Source organism: Nilaparvata lugens, unplaced genomic scaffold (assembly GCF_014356525.2).
Source record: "Nilaparvata lugens isolate BPH unplaced genomic scaffold, ASM1435652v1 scaffold3696, whole genome shotgun sequence".
In the NCBI taxonomy this organism is placed as follows: domain Eukaryota; kingdom Metazoa; phylum Arthropoda; class Insecta; order Hemiptera; family Delphacidae; genus Nilaparvata; species Nilaparvata lugens.
In genome coordinates this window covers 181-27,649 of record NW_024090450.1, presented here as the reverse complement: position 1 = coordinate 27,649, position 27,469 = coordinate 181, and the positions used below count along the sequence as shown (strand labels likewise).

Here is a 27,469-nt window from a genome sequence, read left to right as displayed (position 1 = left end):
TAACTATCATTTACTAAACTTTAATAAACTGTCGGGTTTTATCAAGCTCGGTCAAGATATTTGACTATTGTCAAACCGGGCAAGCTTTATATGAGTGCACTAAATTATCGACTACAGGGAAAATTTTGCATTTTAAAATGCAATCTCCTTATGTCCAGGGACTATAATTTTTTAAAATCATTTGGATAATCTCCTTCATAGTTGAAAATTCTAAGAAGTAATGAAAATGAAAATATGTCTACATTCATCCTCGATCTAAATACAGAATCTCCATGAAAATTCGGTACTTGTTCAGTTCATTAGTTTATAAGTGATAATGCGCCATTTGTGTATTCCCTATCGATACATGTATGAGCGTTTAAGTCAAGTACCTCTATGATATTACTAGCTTGCCCAACAAACTTCGTACCACCAAAAAGTCAACGTATCTCATGTCACACTTGACTTTTATCTGGTGAATCATGTAATCTCTCTGACAATCAGTATTCTCATTTACATCTTAATATGGAGTTCCTATGTGCTTAGTCATGCAGCAATTATTATTCCGAAAACAAATTCTTCTCAATCAATTGTTAGTAATATCTATCAGTGAAGTGTTGGATTAAAAAAAAGATAGATTAAATTAGTGGTACTTTGATTTATATTTTTATTTATACAATAAAACATGCATTACATGACTGATTACTCAATCTTAATTAATGATTCTATCATAGAAAATAATTAGATTAGAAAACCTAGAACAAAAAAGAGTTGCTCGGAAAGGGATTTGAACCTGCAACCTACAGCACCAGACGCAAAAGCTTTATGCACTGCACTCGGCTACTCAGGCTATTAAGAATTAGGAATTAGGGGGCTAATTTTTGTGATCTTGATTCATGATCACTGGTGACGCCCTTTAGCGTATTTAGATTAAGTCTAGTTTAAATTAGTTTTAAGTCTAGCGGTAGTTGTAGTGGTGAGGCCAGCAGCTGCTGCGCCCTAGCGGATAAGTTAGTATTTAGATTATTCCATCGCATAATCGTTAGTTGAAGTTGTCAGCTCGGATCGGACAGTGAAAAAACAGGATCGTTGCTGTTTTTTCGATTGTTGCCGTTGAAATTCAATTTTACACGTTCGTCGTTGTGTTAAAATTATTATCGATATATTAACTGTCCCAAGTTGGGGAAAAGTACAGTTTTTCTTTGTTATTTGTGAATATATAAATTGAAATATTCAACTAGTGCGATCGGACTTTGAATTGTACAGCAGTGTAAAGTAATAGTCAATATAGTAAAGTTATCTTCCAAGCAATTTTCGGACTGATCAGTAATTAAATTGATGCCAGAATTAACATACATCGGATAGGGGTAGCAGATGTACAAGAGAAGCCAACACCTTTTCCCGACTCCGTCTTGTCCTGCCACAAACCTAATTCCAATTCCTGGAGTAAGTTGGTATTTAGTATTTGAAGAAAACTACTTGCTGGTGAGTAACCAAATAAGTCACTTCTGGTATAAATTTAATGCTGAAAATATTACTTACTACATTCAATCTATTAATTATTGCTCTCTTTATTCTAGCATATTATCATTCAATATTTTGCTCTTTATATTTATCGACAGTCCTCTGCTCTCGCTTGTAATTTGGGCTATCCATTATGTTCCTGTTGGACCGGATATGAACCCAATTGTTTCGAATTTGTATTTTTTTTCATGCTAGAATTATTCTGCGTTACAATTCTGAGTCCGTATTGTACAATTATTTTCTTGTTAGAGAAAGCTGCATGTCAGCGATTGTCGACTCCTTTCATTCAGCATAGTTGCTAGCCTTGCGTTCAAGCAATGCTTATCGCATTATCGCAATACAATGGACTTGTTTGTTTCAGATAAGTTATCTGTTTTGTCCAGTTGTAATAATAACTTGTTCATCGAATCGTTTTCTATTCTATTGAAAAATTAAATTGAATTACAATGGAAACTGCTTCCAATGAGCCGAAGCTGGCTTCGCCAACTGAGGTATCATTGCGAATAAATAAAGCAAAATTAACTCAGCTATTTTCAAGAGTTCAAAGATGTTTTGATTTAGTTAAGGATGTAGGAACTAATAAAAAAGTTGCTAGTCAATTCCTCACATTGCATAGATTGATTCCAAATACTGTTATTGAATATGAAAAAACTGAACTTCTTATCAATGAATTAGAATTAAGTTTGAATGATCAATTCAATCCAGCATTCAATGACAGTTACTTGGTTATGGTAGTGAAAATATATGGAACAGCTGAACTTCTTCAAAAAATTAATTCAGCACCTACTGTTGAAGTGCAATCGGCACCGACAACCTCACCTACTACTGTGTCAAATGAATTACTATTACCGAAAATTGAGTTAGCGAAATTTAGTGGTCGTCAGTCCGAATGGGCTGTCTTTTATGAGTTATTCAAAAATCTCGTTCATGAAAATAAAGCATTGTCTGACCAACAAAAAATTCAATATTTAACATCAAAACTTACAGGTGAAGCATCCAATATTTGTAGGCATCTCCCTACCGTAGCTGCAAACTATAGTATTATTTGGAATGCTTTAGTTAATCGCTATAATAATCCAAGAGCTCAGTTGGAAACCTATTTCGATGAGATTTTTCAATTCAAAGGGCTTAAAGTAGAAAGCAGGGAAGGTTTGACTTCGGTATTAGACCGATTTTGTAACTCTGTTACTGCTGTAAAAAGATTGAAAAATAATGGGCTTGACGATGCTATATTCTTACATTTTGGTTTGAGAATTCTTGATACTGTAACTCGTAGAGAATTTGAATCATCTCATAGAGATAAAGAGGAGCCCACTTATAAAGACTTTGTAAGTTTCATTGAAAAACAAGTTCGATCATTGTCGATTGATAAAAATAAGGGTGATAGTTTTCATAGTGGAAAAGCGTTAAAGGGCTCATCAAACTCTAAGAATTTCGCAATTCAGTCAGGAGATAAAATTCCTAGTGATAGTCGGGGAAAATCTCATTGTATAAGCTGTAAGGGGAGTAAACATAAGTTGACAGATTGTGAGTCATTTTTGAAACTCTCGCCATGGAATAGATTTCGTCTCATAAAAGAGAAGTCTTATTGTCTAAAATGTTTAGTGGGAGGTCACTCAGCTCGTGAGTGTAAAAGCAATGCTTCCTGTACTCAATGCAAAAATTCACATCATACGTTGTTGCATTTCGATTTCAAAAATCAATCTGAAGAGAGTGGTGTTAGTTGTTGTAGTACTAAATGGTAAACAATGAGTCTGAAAATGATAAAACTATTGTTTTATTGTCTACTGCTATCGTTCTGATCAGAAATAAGAGAGGGCAAGAATGTCCCCTGCGATTTCTTATCGACTCTGGTAGTGAGAAGAATTTTGTAACTTCTCGTGCGTGTCGTCAGCTAGGCTTGTATATTAAACCTGTCTATTCAACTGTCACTGGGTTTGGCGGTCAATCAAGTAAGGTTCAAGGTCGAGCGTCGTTCACAATTCGTTCTCACGCTGACACTACATTTTCGTTTGCTGTTGATGCGTTGGTAGTTGAAAAAATACTTGACAGATTACCATCTCGTGAAGTTGATGTGTCTAAGTTGTCCTACTTGAAATCATTGAAATTGGCGGATGATAAATTTTTCATCCCTGGAAAATTGGATGGTATTTTGGGTGCCGAATTCTTTCCCGATCTTATCAATAATTACCAATCTCATCAAGAGGTAGGTTCAGTCAAATTAGTTGACAGTAAACTGGGTTTTATTGTTATGGGTCGAGCCCCAGTTTTGAACTCGTCACAAAATAAACAATTCAATAATTGTTTGCTCGTCTCTAGTCCACCTTTGAATGACCTAGTACAGAGGTTTTGGGAGGTTGAAGATTGTCCTAAATCGGGGAATGATCTTACACCTGCCGAGTTGGATTGTGAAAATAATTTTCGTTCGTCTGTTCGTCGTTTGGAATCAGGTCGATTCGTGGTATCCTTGCCGTTTGAAAAATCAGCTGATTGTTTGGGTGATTCATATTCTATGGCTAAACGGAGATTGACAAATTTGGAAAATCGTCTCGCTCGCTCCGAAGATATTAAGATCGCATACCACGAAATAATGTTGGATTATTTGCGCCAAGGGCACATGACCTTGATTGAGGATCAGGAAAATAAACAGGGGTATTATATTCCTCACCACGCAATCGTGAAGGCTCGTAGTACTACTACACCTGTAAGAATCGTTTATGATGCAAGCGCTAAAACTACGACTGGTTTGTCATTGAATTCGATTCTCCATGCTGGTCAGAAGTTACAGACGAACATTTTCGTGTTGCTATTGAATTTTCGTCTTTTTGCAATTGGAGTGACAGGTGATTTGAAACAGATGTATCGTCAAATATTTGTGAGTGAATCTTGCCGTGAATTTCAGCGGGTGTTATGGAGATTTTCGGTAGACGATCCTGTTGAAACCTATGAAATAAATTGTGTCGTATTTGGTATCACTTCCTCTCCGTACTTGGCTTTGAGAACTATCCATGAGTTGGTTGAGAGGGAAGGCGATAATTTTCCGGATGCTAAAGCTCGCATTCCTACAGATATGTTCATGGACGATTTGGTAACGTCTGTCCCTTCTGTAAGTGACGCGAAAAAATTGTGTAGTCAGGCCAAAGAGCTGTTTAAAGCTGGTGGATTTGAATTGACTAAGTTTGCGTCAAATTCGGAGGAGCTGATGACAAGTCTCAATGATAGTGAAAGGTCCTTGTTGTCCAAAGAATTCAATATCGAAAATTCATTAGCCATATTAGGTCTAGAGTGGCAACCATTTTCCGATTCGTTTCGTTTTTTCGTCTCACAGGGTCACTCTATTGCCACAAAACGGAATATATTATCCGCTGTGGCGCGAATCTATGATCCTCTAGGACTAGTGGCTCCTCTCACGTTGTTTTTGAAATGTCTTATAAAAGAATTATGGCGTATTGGTTCAGATTGGGATGAAAAACCGCCTGATTCTATTGCATCTCAGTGGGAGATATGTCAAACAGAATTTCAATCTTTGTCGAATTTGTCCATTCCTCGTCACTTAGGAGTATTTGTTGGTTCCAAGATTACATTAATTTGTTTTTGCGATGCAAGTCAGTCTGGCTATGGAGCTGTGATCTATTTGAAATCACAGGAAAAAGATGGTAGTTCTTCAACAGTAACGCTGCTGTGTGGAAAATCGAAGGTTGCACCGAGTAAAACTCTATCAATACCGAGATTGGAATTGTGCGCTGCTCTTCTCCTAGTCAATCTACTTGAAGCTACCCTCTCTGTCCTCGAACTTCGTTGTAAAATCGTCCGAGTTGTCGCTTTGTCGGACTCAACTGTTGTTCTCCATTGGATAAGAGGTTCGCCGTCGCGTTGGCAAACGTTCGTGGCTAATCGGGTCTCGAAAATTCAAAACTCACGCATTGATTGTTGGATGCATGTTTCTGGTGAGGAAAATCCCGCCGATTGTTTATCGCGTGGTCTTAAACCAATGGATCTCATTAATCACGAGACATGGTGGACAGGACCCCACTGGTTGACTATGGAGGAAAATCACTGGCCTGTAAAATTTGAAATTGAAGAAATAGAGTGTCCACCTGAAATGAAATCTTCAAATGTTGGAACGGTTGTGATAGTGGATCAGCCTAATCTTCCCCATTGAAGTGGCCTCTAGGAATTATTGAGGAAGTGTTTCCTGGAGCCGATGGTGTCATACATGAGGCAGTAGTACGTTTAGCTACTGGTCGTTTCAAACGTCCTGCCACCAAATTGTTTCCATTGCCCACACAATAATTCTTAGGATAAGAATTATTGTTCGTTTTGTAATGTTAGCATTTTTCTTTTGTTGTCTTAATTTTCTTTCGGTTTGTTTTGTTTTGTCTAGTTTTGGCCAAAGTCGTGGCTGGAAACTACATTTCAGGGTGGGGGGAATGGTGACGCCCTTTAGCGTATTTAGATTAAGTCTAGTTTAAATTAGTTTTAAGTCTAGCAGTAGTTGTAGTGGCGAGGCCGGCAGCTGCTGCGCCCTAGCGGATAAGTTAGTATTTAGATTATTCTATCGCATAATCGTTAGTTGAAGTTGTCAGCTCGGATCGGACAGTGAAAAAACAGGATCATTGCTGTTTTTTCGATTGTTGCCATTGAAATTCAATTTTACACGTTCGTCGTTGTGTTAAAATTATTATTGATATATTAACTGTCCCAAGTTGGGGAAAAGTACAGTTTTTCTTTGTTATTTGTGAATATATAAATTGAAATATTCAACTAGTGCGATCGGACTTTGAATTGTACAGCAGTGTAAAGTAATAGTCAATATAGTAAAGTTATCTTCCAAGCAATTTTCGGACTGATCAGTAATTAAATTTTTGCCAGAATTAACATACATTGGATAGGGGTAGCAGATGTACAAGAGAGGACAACACCTTTTCCCGACTCCGTCTTGTCCTGCCACAAACCTAATTCCAATTCCTGGAGTAAGTTGGTATTTAGTATTTGAAGAAAACTACTTGCTGGTGAGTAACCAAATAAGTCACTTCTGGTATGAATTTAATGCTGAAAATATTACTTACTACATTCAATCTATTAATTATTGCTCTCTTTATTCTAGCATATTATCATTCAATATTTTGCTCTTTAAATTTATTGACAGTCCTCTGCTCTCGCTTGTAATTTGGGCTATCCAATCACCTTTTCGTTCTTCCATAGCCACTCGGCCGGCAATTCAAAAACATAAATCTGTAGAATCTATTAATCTAAATAGGCTAATAAGAGAGAGAGAGAGTAGGGTTGTGTTCGTTCGTATCAAGACATGCCAACTTGTGGATTGCATAACGGAAAAACAGGAATGATTTAGATCTCCAAATTTTGCACATAGATTCTAAAAATATCAATCACGTGCACCTCGAAGCAGAAATTTCAATTTGCCTTCTAGATTTTTCAGAATTAATGTTCAAATTCCATTTATGGGACATGAAATTCTATACAGCATAACCTACATTGTTGTAGAATGTGTTTGTTTATAATATGGAGGTTATAAAGTTGTTACAATAAGACATACAAAAATTCGAGTGGAATTGTTGCGTAGTGGTAGAGCGCTCGGTTTCAGACCGATTGTTTCTCAGTTTGAATCCCAATTCTTCCTTTTTTTTTTGTTCTCAATTATTTCCCTCAAAACGTATTATTATAAATTATTTTTTGAAGGAAGTTGTTTTCATTACATTTGAACTTGGATGATAATTATTCAAATGATTATTTATTAATGTAAAATTTTGAAACAAATGAAATGGACATGGGTTTCATGCTGTATCATTGGGATTCATAAGAAAAACATGAATATAACACAATAGAATTAGTAATTATTTATATTTTCTACATATGGATTCTTAATTAACCGAGGATGATTATTTTCAATTTTCAATTCTTCAAGGTTTCATCATGTCAAGTTTTCAATTTGTCATGCTTCCATTTGTTGTATAGGAACAGATGAAAATTTCTTTTAGAAGGGAGATTAGATGATAGGTATGATTGGGGATCCTATTCGAATAAAAATAATTGCTTCTCTGTCGCATCAAAACTTTGTTTCGCCATCTTGAAACTGCCATTTTGGATTCAACTTAATTTTTTTGAATTGGAAGGTATTTATATGATACATGATTTCGATTCAGAATTTCAAAAGAAAATAAACAGTGAAAACCGCACCGATTTCTCAAACCGTTCAAAAGATATTCACAATCAAAGATACTGATAAATCATCTATCCATCTATTCCATCTATCCATCATCTATACTATAATAATGGGAAGAGCTGGAAATTATGGTTGACGCATCATCACTACTGGACTGATTGACTTGAAATTTTGCATAGAGATTCTTTATTAACCTAGGATTTTCAATTTTCCAATATTTCATTACATCAAGTTTTCAGTTTTTAAAGTTCAAGATAGACCCTTGCGGAGCACGGGTTACAGGCGCGGATCCAGGGGGGGAGTGATCGGGGCTCGGGGCGATCGCACTCCCCACTTTTCAACTGGTGTTTGAGAAAACTACAGTTACCATAGTCCAGTCAATATATACATGAAAAGGGGATGTGCTTGCATTTTATAATCATAGTTCTGATGTTTCGATATATTGTTTTGATACATAAGAGAAGTCCAGAACCAAATTTATCAAGCAAAATTTCCTCGTGATAGATACAGAGTGGCCCAAAAACATCGTATTTTTCGTTCAGTTTCTAGTTATTTCCGCCAAATCCTGTGATCGAAAGGAAAAATTTGCTCTCACCATTTATTTGGATAATGAAATTCCTAATATAATGAGATCATTTGGATCTTTCTATATCCAATGAGTTACAGTTTTTCAAAAATTAGTAAAATTTCAAGGAAAAATCAGTTTTTATGAATCTTAGTTTTTGATCAGTAATATATTCTAATTGGTTAGATGTTTATGCATTCAATAGTATTGAGGATAAATTTGCTCATTTTTTAAATAAATTTCTTTGTATTGCTGATGCAGCTCTTCCCATCAGATGTGTAGAAAGTGGCAGATATCCTCCAGTAAAACTATTGTGGTACACTGAAGAGATTGAAAATATAAAGGAACAATGCTTACTTATGTACGACCTCTATAAGATTTCCTGTTCTGCCACTCATAAAAGCATGTATAATCAGTTGAAAAGATCTTTTAAAAAGATGGTAAACAATCTAAACTCGATTACAATAAGAATGGTATTTTGCGTGCCAAAAATAAACCAAGGGAATTGTGGTCAATAGTCAGAGAAAATTTAAATAGGAATGAAGTGGCTAAAGGTGATAAAATATCTAGTCATACTTCAGATGGATTCAATGATTTTTTTATTGACAGTGTAGATCGAAAATTGCGTTCAATAGCAGATTCTGTCCATGACGTTTTTCATTATCTTGACAATTACAAAAATTCATTGCCAAATTCAAAACCCTCTTTCTCTTTTAATCTTACGAGTGTTGAGCAGGTTCATAGTGTAATACTTTCCTTAAAGAATAGTGCTTGCCTTGATGTGTAATGCTTGAATTCTCATTTGTTGAAACTGGCTTCTCCTCATATTTGTGAGGTACTAAGCTCTCTGTTTAATGATTGTATTCTTGATGGCGTTTTTCCTAATAGCTTAAAATTTGTCAAAGTAATTCCTCTTTTCAAGAAAGGTTCTGCAAGTGAGTATAATAATTTTAGACCAATTTCTATCATTCCAGTTATTTCTAAAATCTTTGAGGTTATTTTGTATTGTCAGATTGTTGAGTTCTTTGAAAATAACTCACTGTTCTCCGATAGTCAATTTGGGTTCAGACCTAATAGAAGCACAAATACAGCTATATCTGAATTCATGGAAAACTGTATTTATTCCATTGATGAGAGGTGTAATTTGCTAGGCAGCTTTTATGACATGAGGCGAGCTTTTGATACAATATCTCATCCCATCCTATTACAAAAGCTCAAATTTTATGGTTTCGATGATATGTCAACCAATTTAATTGCCTCTTACTTGAGTGATAGATATCAAACTGTTTTTTACGATGGCTGTTTTTCTAATTATTTAAAAGTATCATCAGGTTCCACACTTGGCCCTATCCTCTTCATTATATACGTTAATGATCTTCCTGCAGCAATCAGTTGTAAAAATGTAAAACCTTTTATGTTTGCTGATGATTTAGCTGTTCAAATAAAAAATAATAGTCTTTCTGGTAGCTTGCATACGGTTAATGAGATAATTGAAGATTGGACAGCTTCTAATTCATTGTGTCCTAATAAGGGCAAAACTCAACTTTTGGAATTTGGATTTAGATTACAACCTGACAATGCAAAGTTTCTTGGTATAACAGTTCAAAGCAATTTAAAATGGGACCTACACATCAAAATATTATGTGGCAAACTATCGAAGGGAATTTTTATATTGAATAGATTGAAGTTCATTGTTGATAAGAGTGTTATAATTTCAGTGTATTTTGCTAATCTTCATTCTCATTTGTATTATGGTGTTGTTGCCTGGGGTAATGATACGAATGTAAAGAAACTATTTGTGTTACAGAAACGAGCAGTAAGGGTTATTGCTAATGTGAATAGTCGTTTTCATTGTGTGGATTTATTTAGAAAATTCAACATTTTGACAGTACCAGCTATTTACATTCTTGAATGTCTTATATGTATGTGAAAATTAATTTAGCAAGTATTTCTGTAAATAGCAACGTTCACAACCACTACACAAAGAAATTCTGAATCTCTTAGAGTGAACCAGTGCAATTATGCAAATACATTGAACTGCTTCAAGGAGTTTGGTATAAGAGCTTATAATAAGCTTCCTGCACATTTGAAGGAGCTAGAAGTGGGTAAATTTAAGAGAACCATGAAAAATATTTTAATAGAAAAATGCCCGTATAGAAAAGAGGAGTTTTTAATTTGAGGGTATTTTTGTTTGCTATTTGTATGCTTGTGTTTGAATTTTTATTTCTATGAATGTAAATACTTTTTATTTACCATGTTAAATTTATTATGACGATGCTATGCATTTGTATATAAATGTTTTTCACAATAAAGAAATCTTGAATCTTATCAAGTTTACAGGAACAAACTCAATAAAGATATCACACTTGCTAAAACAAACTTATATAATAAAAAGCTTCAATGATTCAAAAAACAATATCAGGAAGAAATGGGAGTGTATAAATGGTATTTTAGGACGATCATCTGACGTCTCAGATAGTAGAATCCTTAAATACTTCTCTCACAAATTCTCAAATCCAGACCAAATTTGCTTAGCCTTCGCGGATTCTTTCAGAGCAAATATTAGAAATACTTCCCATTTATGTCCAATAATTCTTGATGACTCTGTTTCAATCCCACCTAATCACAACTTTTATCTAAGACAAGCTACTATTCAAGACATTAAATAAATAGTTCATGATATGGATAAAAACAAATCCCCTGGATATGATGGTATAGGAGTATTGGAATTGCAAACCCTTGAAGACTATCTTTGCACTCCTATTTGCCGCATGATCAACTTATCTATTCTAAAAGGCATTTTCCCCGACTCCCTGAAAAATTCAATAGTTAAACCAATTCATAAATCTGGTGCACGTGATAACTTCAATAACTACAGACCAATCTCTAAATTGTCAGTACCAGAAAAAAATTTTGAAAAATATTTATTAACACAATTAAATAAATACATACTCCAGAACAATATTATTTCTAATTATCAGTATGGATTCCAAAAAGGAAAATGCACTGAGTCACTTCTAGTAAATTTTACACATAAAATAAATATTCTCCTGAATGACAGATATCATGTTCTTGCGCTATTCATAGATTATTCAAAAGCATTTGATACACTTAATCATAGGATACTTCTTGAAGAATTACTTAATATTGGAATTACTGGCAATGTATTGAAATTTTTTGAGAGCTATTTGAGTGATAGACACTTCATGGTTAACCTAGGGGGCAATCACAGTGGGTTATATAAATGTGACAATTTTGGAGTTCCGCAGGGAAGCATTTTAGGTCCCATTTTGTACAATATTTATGTAAATTCAATTTCCAAAGTAATCAGACATGGAGAAGTATTAATGTATGCTGACGATACAGCTCTGATTGTTGGACATAAGAATTCAAAAGTGGCTGAACAATTAATACAGTTTGATTACAACAGAATTCTGAAATGGTCCCATGAAAGAAATCTCATAATCAACAGGAAAAAACTGTACTAATGCACTTTAAATCTCCACATCTAAGATGCAACGTAAATCCAACTGTATTAAGCCACGGCTGTCATTGCCTTCATGCGAATGCTTCTCAGATCTGCACTTGTCCGTCTCTTACTTTAGTAAATAGTACCCGTTACCTTGGCATTATAATCGATAGCAGCCTGAGATGGTGTCCTCACATAGACTACATTTCAAAAAAACTTCAAGCGCTTAACGCAAAAGCCTTTTATTTGCATAAAAATATCACCCCTGACTGCCTATATCTGATTTATAAGTCCTTGATGGAACCAATAATTAGATATGGCATTGAATCATGGGGAAGTGCAGCCGATTATCTTTTATCTAGAGTTGAACGAATACAATTAAGAACATTAAAATGTATAACTACCAGAATTCCTTATGTTAACAATATTGATCCATACAACCCACGTAGCTTACAAATATTCTATCATACCTTATCGCCCAAACATTTCTATCTTTTCAAAATTGTAATACTCCACAAAGAAAATTTATACTATAGACTCCTTGCTCCTCCCTCACCCTACAATTTAAGATCTCCGTCAATATAATTATGTAGTATCCAGATTCAATAATATTTATGGTAGAAGATCCCTACATCATGTAATTCCCTACTTATTTAACAGACTACCTCCAAATATTCGTGATTACTCTAAGAAGGATGTAATGTTGCATCTCAATAATAACAGCACAATCAATTTATAAAACTAATAATATTACAAACGTACACATAATTTAAGAAACGTCAAGTTAAAAAATGACAGTATATGCTTACATTATTAGAATTTTTCAATTTTTGCTGGCAGAAGTTTTGAAATAATTTTCCTTTTATTGTCACTGCCGCCTGCCTCAACGATAAAAATGTACTATTACTTGGGTAAAAAATTTTTTCCCTTTTCCTTATTATTTCATTCCTTTCTAATAAATTTTCATATTTCCCTTTTTTTATTAATTCTGTATCAAAATCTGATGTATATTTCTCATTTTATTTTTAATTTTGCATTAGTTTTCTTTCATTTTTTACATAAAATCTTTGAAGTGTAATATTTCATTTTTCCCTTTTTTTCCCATTTTTAATAATTTTCATTTTTCCCTTTTTTTATTAATTCTGTATCAAAATCTGATGTATATTTCTTATTTTATTTTTAATTTTGCATTAGTTTTCTTTCATTTTTTACATAAAATCTTTGAAGTGTAATATTTCATTTTTCCCTTTTTTTCCCATTTTTAATAATTTTCATTTTTCCCTTTTTTTATTAATTCTGTATCAAAATCTGATGTATATTTCTTATTTTATTTTTTCATTTTGCATTAGTTTTCTTTTATTTTTTACATAAAATCTTTGAAGTGTAATATTTATTTTGTCTAAGTTTATTTATCTTTTATAACTCATTTTTTTCCTGTAACTGGGCACCCGCCAAAAAACCTTTGGGTTTGGCAGGACCCTCAACTGTTTGTATTGTGAATAAATAATTTTGATTTGATTGTTTTGATTTGATTTGATGACATTCAGACTAATGAATGAATACGGTAAGTAAATAAATATTCATAAATACTATCATCAAACCCAGAAAGTCAGTGATATTTAGGGATGTGTTGATGATTAGGGAAACTAAGTTTGAGTTTACCTGACAGCACAGATGTTATCTTGAATAATCAAGTCGAAGTCACAGGCAAGAGTTCCTGAAGACCTGGCTGGATAGTCAGGGGACCGAAAATAAGACACGAGCTCTCTCGTGGTGTCACCACACGTTTGCATAACTGCAAAAGGAAAGTGGAAATCAAACAAAAATAACCTGTTCAGTAATTAATGATATGAGTTATGTACTTGAATAACAAAGTACCTACAGAATATAAGATGTTCAAATTTTCAAATATTTTCCACAATGTAAAATGTGTAGCGACTTACAAAATATATTATAGTGTTACAGAATGACAGTTAGGCCTAAATCTAATTGAAATCTTGATCTTGAAATAAATTGATCATAATCCTAACTCATGATAAAGCATTCATTCGTCGAGATGATCAAGGAATTTTGCAATGTAATGTGTCTTAGTTTAAATTGGTGGCTTGCAATAAGCATTAGTGTTAGAAAAGTGAGTTAATGGTACTGAACTATTATTTTATATTCTACGTTCAACTTTAAATACATTGGTTTTCCTATGTTGGCAATGACAACAGCTGTTTTGTGTGTGTTAAATAAACGATGGTGGTTTGTTATTTTTACTGCCTTTCCAAAGAATGAACTATGTCGTTTTTTACTAAAGCTATCCTGTTCTACCGTAGTGCAAAGTAATAAAATTAACAATTAGTAAGATGAGCTGTTATTGGAAAGTGTGCAAGGGAGTGAAATAGTTAATGTGAGAGTGAATGGTTGCTAGTCTTTTCTTTCTCTCTTCTTTTTCTTTCTCCATTTATCCATGAATTCAAAATTAATTTAAGTGATATTCATTCCTACTTCCAAACGTGGCATATTTATACTTTCTGCAAGTAAAAACACTTCACTTACATGGGCTACTTTTGAACAAATTAATAAAACAATATAAAAATCTTGTAGTACCCTTTATTTAAAAAAAACTTCAAAATAGATCAACGACTAGTCTCGACCCTAACTTAGGTCGATTTTATTTCAACTTGAAAATGACCTAAGTTGGGGTCGAAGCTAGTCGTTGAACTATTTTGAAGTTTTTTTAAAATAAAGGGTATTAAAAGATTCTTATATTGTTTTATTAATTTCCTGCAAGTAGTATTTTTATTCCAATTCACAAATTTCTCTTTAATAAAACATACCAGTATTTATTTTATTATTAGTTTTTAATTATTTTTTCATCTAACTGAGCCGTGTCTTTTTGTATTTGTTATTGATTCTGTTTGTGAATATTGTGAGTTTGAATAAATAAAATTTGAATTTAAAATTATCAACATTGTATGGTGGAAACTTAAATGTAGCTATAATAATCTTCATATTTTATGATATGAAGATGTTTCTCACTATCAATATTTTTTGCCATTTACTAAATAATATTAGAATATTGGTTGCCTATCTATTCGTTCAATACAATCACTGGGAAGGTGGATTATTATTTTCATAGTTTTCATGCACCAAGTTGAAATAGCCTTCCCAAGTAGAAGAATAAAGTGAAATGGAAGGTTTGAACATTCAGAGAAATAGATAGTATAATGCACAGTTGAAGGAGCTTCGAAATCAATGTCCAACAGGATATATAAATTAAGATGGTAAAAACAAGAGGAATAAACTATGTAAAACAAGAGGAATTAATAGAACCCATGTGTTGTAGTTTTTGTAAACGCAACTATAATCAATTATCAAGTGATCTCAATTTATGCTTGACCGGTAATGAAGCCTATAGATGAATAATTACACCATGACTTCTACTGAAGCCTAAACCTTCATTATAACGTTCATCTAATTTTATTTCAATTTATCAACGATTTTTCCATTACTAATTTCTTAGATGACAAAAATCATTCTAATTTCTTGATGTCAAATTAACTTTATCTAGATGTACTGTATTTAATTTTTAAATATTTTTGTGAAATTTCATATTCATTCAATTTTTAAATTTCTTATTTGTTCATCATTCACTAAATATTGTGATTCAAAAATACCTCTCAAGATCTCAAATGGATAAGCGACAGTATATTTAATACAATATTTTTGTGTGTTTAATATTTTACATAACTTAGGCCTATTTTAAATTATTATTATTGGAGATATACTGACAAGAGCAGCAATAGTAGTCCATAGTACGGCAAGCCTTGCCCAGTTGACCTCCTCTACTAAAGCATTGCTCACCAGTGAGGCACATGCCATCGGCAGTTCCAGCTTTACACTGCACTGGTATGAAGCCTTTTTGTCCACCAACTTCTGGAAAGTGTTCAGCAATTAATTAATCAGTTCATCTCAAACCATTTTCATAGGTTTCGGTTGAGAAGATGCTATTCAAGAATTGGCTACCAACTTAATATTAAATGAGCATTTTTACAGAAGCATTGGACAGGTAGAAAACAGATTAGGCTTTCTAGATCGTGAAGTAAAGTTACAAACGTATACAAGAAAATTCTTTATTTGAGTAACACTATTAACCATGGAAAGAATGCAAATCAACTAAAAACTTGTCTATGCTGAAGTTAAGATAAGAAAAATATCATGTTTAATATTATATATTAGTAATAGTCCAGTCAAGGAAAGGTTATAGAGGGTAATGTTGGGAAGACAATTTTTACCCCGCAGTTCTGTTTAGAGTTGTAAGGAGGTAAACATATCAAAAGTCCCCACCCCTACCACCTGTGCTAAGTGGACTTGACTGACATATAACAAATTGAAGCTTACATAATTTCCTACAATATTCATTTTTTCATATCTTTTCACAACTGTTTTCATATCTCCTCTAGTTTTCGAGATATCCGCTCTTGAAGGTGTGACATTTTTGAAAAAAAAACACGTTTGCCACCAATTTTTCATATTTTTGCTCTTATAACTTTTTGAAAAACGACGGGAAAAATCCATGCTGATTATGAGCTTATAGAGCATTAGATTCTCTTCAATGTGATTTATAATTTCACACTTTTACGAATTTCCTTTTGTAGCAGCTTTAGTGTTGAGTGTGAAATCTCCTTTTTTGCGCAACAATAGACCAATTGACAAAGGAATTTGGAGGAAATGTTTTAAACAAAATTTTTGACTTTGCAGCTTTATTGAGACTATTTAGGAGGAGAACATATCAAAAGTCCCCATTCATAACTCATGTGCTAAGGGGATGAGGGTAGTTTAAAAGTTGCATTTTTCAGCGTTTTGCTTCCACGCTCATATCTTGAGAACAATGCGTCCAACAGACATAACTAATAATTCAAAAATGAAGCTTGATGAATTCTCTACACTTTTTGTTCAGTGGAATTTTGTAATATTCCAAACAGTTCCCGAGATATTCGCTCTTGAAGGTGTGTAATTGTTAAAATAACAGGTTTTTATACAATGCTTTGCACTTTAAGGGCTTATAACTCACTAAAGCCGTGTTTTCGTAACGGGCAGACGACAGAATTCACTTTAAATTAACATTGGTTCTTATGGGAGTGTTCACCCATCGGCAGAAAGTTGAGCAGAAAAAAAGAACTGTTCAAATCAGAGACGAACTGTCGTTCATTTTGCCGTTCATTTTAAGGCCTATCAACACAATGCTATTTTGCTTCGACCGATCACTGCTCGTGAACCGTTTTATCGAAAAAGAACTAATTTTGGGATTCTGTCGATGGGAACAGACAGCTTCGAATTTATTTTCTGCTCTGATCACGTGACACCGGCAGAATAATCTTTCTCCGGATCAGACGCCATGTTCTTTTTAACCTCAATCTTTAATTGTTGGATGGTTTGTTTTGATATTGGTTGTCAGATTTCGGATTGCTACTATTATACTGTGAAATTAATTTGCAGTGGAAAATTGAGGTATAAAATATTTCTATTGGTTTCTTTATTCTTATAATTTTTACAAGAGAATTGAAAATGGATTTACAACAGAAAGGCGTGAAATTTTCGAAGTTCAAAGTTTTGTACTTTCCAGACCTGCACAACGAATTACCTATTTGAAAAATAGAATATGGTTAGAAATTGCTGATGTAATAGAGGATTCAAGTAAGTACACTTAAATTTCTCATAATAAAGTAGGCTAGATCTACCGTACACAATTATTTGATATACTTAAATTTTATGAGTAGCCTACTAGCATGTTTACAATTTTATTCAGGTAGCCCACTGTAGTAGGCCTTTAATAACCTAGTCTCTAGGTCTAAATTGCTATCTTTTTCATTTTTCAAGAGGTTAGAAGTTGACAAAAGTTTATTTATTTCTTTTTTTAATGTTTAATTTGTAGTATTTAATAATAATGTAAATCCTAGACTAGCTAGTTTGTGTATGGTAGAGAATAATCACAAGAAAGAGAGAAATCTAATCAACTGATTAGATTTAAACTCATTTAAGATTGATTGATTAGATTAATATTAAATAATCAGATTCAAAACATTATTCAACCAAGATAACATTTAGCATTTCATGCTAACAATCTTTTACACTTTCAGTAAGTTGGCCTAATCACAAAATACATTTTTTATAATGCAGCTAGTAGTTTTCACAAACAGATTTATTAAAAATTACATTATAATTCGACTTAGAAGTATTTCATTACATTCTAAGTCCTAAACTTCCATTATCCTTGTTGCACCTCAAAATATTGTAAACCCATAGTTTATCAATATAATAACAAAACTAACCTGACTATTAGAACATTTACTTTGTCTTTGGTACCTATCTATGAATTAATCTTCTCTTAATTTATAATTAAAATCACTTGGAAACAATATTAAATAGATTGTTATAGTAATAACTTGATTGGAAAAAAACTGCCATTGGAAAAATATAAAATAGGTAGCCTACTATTTTTCTGGTTGACCATTGCTACCAAACTCATTTAAAACTACAATAGTAATGTATTTGAAAAACTTATTCATGCTCTATTGATCGATATATTGCGTGATGCCAGGTATATCAATGTGAATAGTATAAATTAAAACAGGAGACACACACATAGATAGATTAAAAACACTGAAAAACTTACATTATAATCGGAAATTTTTAAGGAACTGTGTCCCCTTTCTCAACCGAGCAGAGAGTGTAATGTAAGTTTTTCAGTGTTTTTAATCTATCTATGTCGTGTGTCACCTGTTTTAATTTATATTATAAAACTTTAAAGTGTTTTCTGTTATGTGCTATGAATGTAAGTATATACTTATAGTATTTATATCTAATGTAAATAGTTTATTGAGGCCCAGTTCACTTCTAATTTATTCAAAGTCCAAACTATGTCTTATCATTGATGATTTACTTCACATTATCTCCAAAATGAATATGCTGAAAGATTATGTTTCTTTTTTCAGGTACCATTTACAAACAAAATATTGAAGAGAATGTGCTCAAAGGAAATGCATATGAATTCTTTCTTGTTGACCAGGATGGAACAATTCTTTGGAACCTATAGTTAGAATAAGTTAGTTAGGTAAGATAAAATTCCACTCATTTTTTAAACTTTATATAGGCGATGCATTTTATAGAGTTTCCCATTTTTTAAAAAGGTTTATCCACTTCAATGTTTTATTATCGATTTGATGGTAGATATTCAAATAGTAAGATTTAACTATGGTACGTGACTAAAATAATAGAAAAACTGACTGAATTTTGAAATCATTAATAGCTTACAGGAAATCTTAATATTTCGAAACTACGTGAAACCACATGAGATCAAGATGGACAGTTGAGAAGAGTGCTTAAAAAACAATGTATTCACTTATCATTCAGGGAATAGAGTTATTCATAATATTTGGGATTCCTTCCATAAAGAAATAATTTATGTAACATTATCTAATAATGTGATAACATTACATCAATAATTTGATGTTAAAATTGTTTTTAAAACACTCTTCTCAACTGTCCATCTTGATCTTGAGTGGATGATGACTTTATAAATGACCATACATTAGAACTATGAATAGATGACTTCAAAAATTCACCCAGCAAGTGCAGGTAGAAAACACTGAATAATAACTTTTAATGACAGTCATTCCACCTTTTAAAATTTATGATTAAATTCATGGATGAAATACCCACATTGTTCTGAGAGAGATTTATGTATTTGCAGTTTGGTATTCATTTTCAAATCACTTAGTTCTACTTATAATGTTGTAGATAATCATCATTTCAGATTAAGCAATTAATTTATTGATTATTTCCATTTGTTTCATTAAACTTGTTTCTCTAAATGTAGAACTAAAAATTACTTTATGCAGTACATTTTGGAAGAGTTAAGTAAACCAAACGGTCGAGAAGTAGGCCTACTGACCACAGAAATAAATAAATAATTGTTCATGGTATCCAAAAATATATTGTTACCAACAAGTTCTTTTGACCTAGGGGCACACTGATTAATCCCAATTCCTGCATGGAGATTTATTTATTCAATCATTCAGAATTACACAACTAACAGATTGATGCTAATAATAATTCAACTGAATGTTGGTTTATTGGAATTTCTCATATAATATTACTTTGTCATTATTGGGGGGTTCCTTCCCAAGAAATATAATTAAAAACTTATACAGATTACAATCAATTTCAGAATTCACTTTGCAAGGTTTTTTTTTATAATGAATAATAAATTATCTATAACTTTTTGATTTCAGGCCTAGTGATGTACCAGCCAGAAGTAGAGGATGACAAAGAAAATCAACTATGAATAATATTCCATGGATATGATTCATGTATGATGTAGTAGCCTACAGAAGAAAGAGATGGACTAATCTAAGAAATATATTCATTTTTTCAGTACATCTTGATGTGTTTATTTCATGTTATTCATAATAATATCTTCTTTTTCTGATCGCTCCTGCTAACTGCTTCAATTCAGGTAGTTTTGAAGAAAACAGCAAGTGACATGAAATTAATAAAATATGTTTTAATTGTTTATACTTGAGGGATTTTTAAAACTATATTTAACCCAAAAGCATCGAACTCTTATTAACAACTTTATTGGTTCTGTATGTCTTCTGCTTTTTTGGAACTAATAAAATTATTTAACATTGCTGACTGGCAAATGCTATAGGTAACACGTAGTTAAATAATAGACTTGAATTGGATATAAAATAGGGTATCACAATTATTATGTATTGTATTAAGAATTAAGTAATAGTACTTATTTACTGCATTGAAGGGGTAATAATTCTTTGAATATGAAAAATAACTTAAGCAAAAGTTGAAAATATGATGTTCCAAGCCACATCAAATATAATCACTTTCAATTCTACCTTCTAGGCTATATTTCCAAGGTTTTGATTAAAATTGATAAGCTTTTAGAACATTATAGTGAATAAGGAGTTTGAAAGGCTACTCTAATTCTAATTAATACCCTAATAAAGTATTAATTTTAATAGGGCAACTTTAATGGTTAATTGTAGAAAATAACTAGTAGGCCTACCCTAAAATATTCAAAATAAGCATGACCAGTTTCTAATTATGTCATTGTCAAGAGGGTCCTTATTGAAAATGTCGAAACTAATCATGTTTCATTTTGGAATATCACAAGGGTACTAGTTACCTTCTATAATTAATAAATATTCATCCATTTTAAAATAGGCTATGTGTTATTTAAAGTACCATAACAGAACTCGTTTATTAGAGCAAGATATAGTTATCTCAACAATAATTATTAGAATTAGTTCGCCTGTTTGAATACACTTTGTACATGTCATATGTGTTAATCTATAATAATAATTTCCAATATTCGTATAGCTTTTACTGGTGAGGAGTCCCTAATTGAACATTGCCTGAGAAGGCATATTGATTTAGGTAGTCAATTGGCCTCACGATTCTTATACATGATTGTATATCAGCCGGGACCGTACCCATCCAATGATCAAAAAGGGGACTGCTAAAATAAAATTGCCTAAAAAACGTTTACAATATTGATATCCCTTGGTGTAAATATAACCCGTAGATTCCAAAAATGCCAAAAGTAAAGCACTTATTTATTATTTATTTATTGATTTTTTTTCGATAGAGCTTCAATAGGCCTTTGAAGTTGAATACGGTACTCATAGTAGGTAGGCCTACCTATAAACGATGTGATTCAAAGAACATGCATTGACTCTGAAGGCAATTGATTCTAGTTAATAAAATAATTATAATAATATCTTATTAATAATGGAATGCTTCTAGTTAATAAAATAATATCTTATTGATAATGAAATACAATCAGTTACTTCAAATAATTCACCCTTACAAATTTCAAGCATGGGAAATGAAAAGTTAACTCTTTGATTGACATGCCTATAAAGCATAAAATTTTGCATAATTATTGAAGTAACTAATAATTGTGGAAAAGTTATCTGAGTTTTAAAAAGCAATTAATTCACTTTATTAATTAAATCTCCAATAATCATTTCAGAATTACCTTTTGGACAACCCAAAAAGTTCATTACCCATAACACATAAAGCAAAATTCATGTCAAAGAACTAGTTCTTTGAATGTTACTGTTTCTGCCCGCCTGGGTGCGCTGCAATCGATTCTGCTTCTGCCCGTTACGAAAACACAGCTTAACAATGCATCATAAAAACTTATGCTTATCGTAGGTTTGTAGAGCATTGACTTTTCTTTGAAATTATGTATTATTTCACTATTCCAAGTTTTCCTTTCATTGTTATAGCAGTTTCAATGTAGGGGGTGAAATTTTCATTGCTGCAACAATTCATCGTTTGACAATGACATTTGAAACTGTAACACAATTTTGACTTTACAGCTTAATTTGGACTAGTTAGTTAGTGAACATAGCAAAAGTGAGAATCTTTATCCCCTCTGTGGAAGCTGTGGAACCGCTGAGTTGACACTTGTTGCAGCGATGCAAATTTCACCGCTTTTACGACATGATTGCTATACGATTTTTAGATTTTGTATAACATGGCAATACAGTCAGTGACGAATCCAGGATTGACTCAAGGGGGGCTAAGGGGTTTTACTCTCTAGAATATATAAAAAGTATGTTAACTTTTATTGAAATAGTACGAGTGTCATTGTATTTAGTGTAAATAGGATGTTAAAGTGGGTAGGCTATATCGCGCCCCTTGGATGAGCCACTGCCTCCAGTTACAAATTTGTACATTTTGCAATCCGATGATTTGCGAGCTTAAATAATTATTGTAGAAAGGATGTAAATTAAGGATGTAAATTAAAGTAAGGATGTAAATTAAAGTAAGGATGTAAATTAAAGTAAGGATGTAATTACAGGATGTAATTAAGTAAAAAGGATGAGTATCAGGAAGATAAAAATATTTAGCAAGGTGGATTTGTTAGTTGGAATATTCCATCTCAACAGATTACTCATTTTCACATTACTTTTAAAAAACTTGAAATAGAGAAAAATAACAATACAAATTTCGGGTACGTTACAGTACTTGATAGTTTTACTTACTTGTAGTGTTACCAGACATTGAATTGATTTTGTCATTATCAGCTTCTTTCAATACATTGATTTGAGAAAATCCCTTGGAAGAGTTTACGAAAATAAAACCTCTGCAAAATAACATAAAAAATATAATAATTGGCGATCATAGAAAATTAGCGATCCAGGCAAAGCTTCTACTTCTGTTGTATTAGCAAGAGAATTTTTTTCATTATTTCATATACTGTACACATGGTAATTTGATGTTAGGTGTGTGGTTGGTAATCTGACCAAAAAGTATACTAACAAAATGGCCCACCATTTTGTATCCGGCACTATGGAGGTGACCTAATTTTTTTAATGAGGTCACATTATATTATCTGTTTCATCTCGGTAATTGTGGTTGGAAAATATTTTCCAGTATTTTTATTCAGACTTGTTCAATTCCAACTCCTCAACAGTCAACTGATTTCAGCTCTGAATGGCGAGTAATAATGTATCCAGATATCATAAGAAGTGTTAAATTGGTGCCAGAACTCAGATTATTTGCGCCTAAACTGCTTCAACAGAGTTGGAATTGAAGTTGCTGGCGTGGGTTATAGAGACCACTCTTTTCCACTATTTCTCCAATCTGGGATTTTGCCGCTGAGACATAAATGTATGTCCACAAGGTATTGTCCATGTTTTACCTGGTAAGTGGAAATGACGGTGTAACAGTGGACTATTGTGATTTGGTTGAGGGTACCCATTTAACAAGAGCAGTGGTAAATCACAACCTACGAGGAGTCAGGCCAAACTGCACTCTTTTTAGCAAGTCATTTTTTTATTACACTTAAATTTTTCAATCAATTACCCAATAATATCAAAATAGTTCTCAGGTCTCGTGATAGAATACAGTCGCTTAAATCTATTATCAAGAAATGGCTACTAAGTATTACCCGAGAGGATCTTGAAACCATGTACAACCCTATGATTTAATTTCCAGTGACGAATGATCTATTGCTCTAATTTTGCCAAAACTGATTAATGTTATTTTTTTTTTATTTTTTTCATTAATATATTCTCGACACACTTCAAAATAGTTTTAAATAATGTTTTAGTGTTTGTTTTATAGTTCTTAAAAAAGTGTAGGAGTTGAATTAATTGTTTCCTATTGACTAGCTCAATATTCTTCTTCGTTATATTCCTAAACTCTGGTAATGTATTGTTTTTTTCCTATTCATTTTTTTATTCGATATCATTTTTGAACATTTTTTTGTTTTTCTTTCGTCCTGCGTGATGAATAATAGATTATTATTAGTAATAATTATTAATATTAGATTAATTTTTCATAAATTTTCCTTGTTAAATTTGTATCTGCCAGCTTTCTCTGTCTCTGTTTTGTTCCTTGTCTAACTGCATTGCTCTCTAACTGTACTCCATCATGCGGACGTGATTTTATCACTTGCATGGTTGACTATTTCCACATATTTCTCATTTATAGCTGTATATTGGTGAAGGCAATTTTTTTATTATTATTATTGAATAAGTTTTGGTGTGGTGTCGCAGCACAGGCGCGGTCTCAGCACTTGACATCGACTTGAGCTGACATCGACTCAAACCGCTGTAATATAATATAATAAGCGTCCAAAAGGCTGAAATTTGAGCGAGTTACTATCAGAATATGACCAAAAACATACTCCAGATCTTGTTAACGATAGTTGTCATATTTATGGTTATGTCGGAGACTTTTTAATCTGTTCTGATGCATATGATATTTCATAGATCTTTACATTGCAAGGTCCGATAAGACCTATGACAAACCACTTAATCTTGGTAGCCTAATCAAAAAAATAACACTTCCATGCTAACGAATTGAATAATCAAATACAATTAAAATAAATTATCATAAATCATAATAAAGTATCATTCATTAAATAAATATATTAATGGACATAGACTATATAGTATTAGGCTATAGCCTAATATTCGAACAATTTGAAACTAAATTAGGAAATTTAAGAAGTTTTGGGCAATATCCTGTTTTTTCTTTTCCGATTGTTGTATTGTTTGTGCTAACCTAATAAATAGTAGTACTTTACGTAACAAGTCCGGTAACGATAATTTACCGCATAAGTATGATTGTTTCTGCCCGAAACGTAGTTGAGGGCAGAATTATCATACGAATGCGGTAAATACGTTACCGTACAAGTTACGTACAATATTTTCTGTTATACTTATATGAGAAAGAATTATATTTCTGAGAAACAGAAACCATTACCTGCTGCTGCTCGAGCTACTGCATTCTATAAACATGACCTAGCCCGTAGCGCTTAGTTCATAACAGACAGACCCTTCGAGCTCAAATAAAATATAAAGGCCTAAATTATAAGATTTCAGATGAATTCTTATAACTTGAAACTCCTTAAATGAGTTCTTTAATTATTTGAGTTAATATATTAATTACCCAGATGTTATTAGGATTCAGTAGAGTCCTAACATACTCGACTGTAAAGAGAACATATGATCTCTTTACAGTATAGTATGCTGTAATGAAAATCACATGTTTTCTTGTTTTGCAAACAGCTGTTTACCGGCTTGATTTAATGCATGGAAAACAGCTGCAATTGAGTAAGTATGACAAAAATGCATATAAACTACTGAGTGAGGAACTGATCTGCATTAATGATGAATAATAGCGGATGGAGAGATAGAATGATTTGAATGGACATAAGTGAGAGGGAAGTGGAAAATATGAAAGGTAAGGTATGGTTTTGAATGAATATAAAATTGATAATCAATTTATTATCAAGTTCAAGTGGAATGATTGTAGGGCTAGGTGAGACGGTAAGGATGTGGGTAGGCTATAAGCCTTTGAACTACAAAAGTAGTTCGATTTCTATCCAAATATTATAAATGTATGAATGTGTATTATATTGTATATTGAGAATAAAAACTCAATTCAATTACCATAATTTTCATATAACACTCATACTAATTAATTAAGGCCAAAAAAAATATTTATTTTTAATGTTTATTTTTATGAGGCTTATGCTTAAGATATAGGCTTATTAGTAAATAATATATTGATATATAATTATTACGGATTAGTGAATAAACATTCTAAACTTATTCATAGAACCTATTTGTTTCTTCAATGAATTGAATTTTGTTATATATTGACACATTTTACCGCATCTCAGTGATCAGTCTATTGGTAGATACTGGCAGTACCGTATTCGTGAAGAGACAATAATGTTTTCCTATGGGTTATTGAATGGCGGAGGATAGAGAGGGATGGCGGCTATTCATAGATGCACTATGCTCCAACCGGAGGTACAACAATTAAGTCAAGAGTAAATCATTGAATTTGTTCTAGAAAAACTCGTCTAGTTTTCATAATGGTTTTATGTATAATAAACTCATCATTGTGAATTTGAACAGCATTATCATTACAGTTACAATGCCAATAAAAATGTATGATGTACTCACATTAAGAACAACACAAACGTCCTGGACTGACACAAAGTTGAATTGGTCACTTTTCCATGGACCAGCATGACTATTTTCCACCTACATGAAGATCAGAACATATATAAAACACTACAACCAGAACAAGTGTCATCAATGTTCTCCTATACGACTGGCAGAGCAAAGAGTGGATCGAATAGACCAAGCTTTGCAAAAGCGTGGGGGGATAGTGGATATCTTCAACTGTGTTTCTTAACAGTTTCATGCTCCACATAATACTAATTTGCTTTTTCAAACTGAATATATTACTGTGAATTAAACGCGTAAATTGGGTGAAAGCTGTAGGTATTCAGTTTACATAGTAGATTAATAATTTAGTAGCAGGTAACTCGTCTTTGAATTCATTAGTCACGGTTTGATTCACGAGTGATGAGCTTCTTCTTTGACAAGCTAATAATTGACAAAGACACAAATTAATTTCTTAATAAATGTGTCAAGTTCTTGTTCCCTAGTCTACATTTTAACATCCGTGATGAAAAATGTAGCCTCAATGGTGCTTCATGCATCCATCCCAACAATCCGCAGGACATATTTTTTAGAGATTATCATCACGATTCAAATCAACATCATTATATCAATTTTCGTAACTGAATTGTAATTTTCCGAATCTTTTGAAACGCTATTACCGAACTAAATCTTGTGTAATGGTCTAATGTACAGTAAATATTATTACCCACAGTATGGCCATTGACCGTCACGCATTTGATTAGCTAGCTCGATCACGTGGTACAAATCCGCCATTAAGATTCCAAACAAACTTTATAGTTCTATCTTATCGCATTGGAAATTTAGAAATTATCACTTCTTTTAACGATTGGGAACATATTTTGAACTTCCGATTAGTTTCTGAATCTAAAACCAGCTTATTAGAAGGTTAAACCAATAAATTGGATGAGGAAATACAATTAAATTGAAATCTATCTTTCTGCATACTATATTTATCTAGATCAGTGGTTTCCAAAAATTGGTCCGCTAGGAGCCCGAGGTAAGCAAAAAATTGATGGTTTAAGCGTTATTAGTGTTATTTAAATAAACTTCATTGGTCTATATTGAAGTATAATCAATTGCCCTTCGAAAATGTTATACCAAACTTATCGGAAGTTCAAAATATTTTTTCAATCGGTAAAGTTCCAAATTTCCAATGCAATAAGATAGGACTATAAAGTTTGTTTAGAATCTTAATGGCGGATCTGTACCATAATATT

At 32.5% G+C, this 27,469-nt stretch overlaps 2 protein-coding genes and 1 long non-coding RNA gene across 5 annotated transcripts; 2 read left to right on the top strand and 1 right to left on the bottom strand.

The window, feature by feature from the left end:
* Window positions 1–3,241: 3,241 nt before the first annotated feature.
* Window positions 3,242–5,665, top strand: LOC120355624. Its single transcript, XM_039444227.1, has one exon. It carries the CDS (start codon window positions 3,242–3,244, stop codon window positions 5,663–5,665), a length of 2,424 nt encoding a protein of 807 aa, XP_039300161.1.
* A 7,547-nt stretch (window positions 5,666–13,212) lies between these two features.
* Window positions 13,213–27,173, bottom strand: LOC120355622. 3 transcript variants are annotated; one of them, XM_039444225.1, is made up of 4 exons: window positions 26,226–27,173; window positions 22,785–22,885; window positions 15,502–15,642; window positions 13,213–13,516 (listed from the first exon to the last, which is right to left on the bottom strand). In XM_039444225.1, the coding sequence occupies exons 1-4, from the start codon at window positions 26,291–26,293 to the stop codon at window positions 13,380–13,382; spliced, it is 447 nt and encodes a 148-aa protein (XP_039300159.1). In that variant the 5' UTR covers window positions 26,294–27,173; the 3' UTR covers window positions 13,213–13,379. The 3 variants fall into 3 exon arrangements, with proteins under 3 accessions (XP_039300159.1, XP_039300160.1, XP_039300158.1); XM_039444226.1 differs by lacking the exon at window positions 26,226–27,173 and adding an exon at window positions 25,015–25,075 and having other exon boundaries at window positions 13,215–13,516; window positions 15,502–15,645; XM_039444224.1 differs by having other exon boundaries at window positions 13,217–13,516; window positions 15,502–15,645.
* LOC120355623 lies at window positions 17,076–20,151 on the top strand. Its single transcript, XR_005573689.1, has 3 exons — window positions 17,076–17,406; window positions 18,705–18,823; window positions 20,004–20,151. It is a non-coding gene; the product is annotated as an uncharacterized LOC120355623 (long non-coding RNA).
* Window positions 27,174–27,469: the final 296 nt, after the last annotated feature.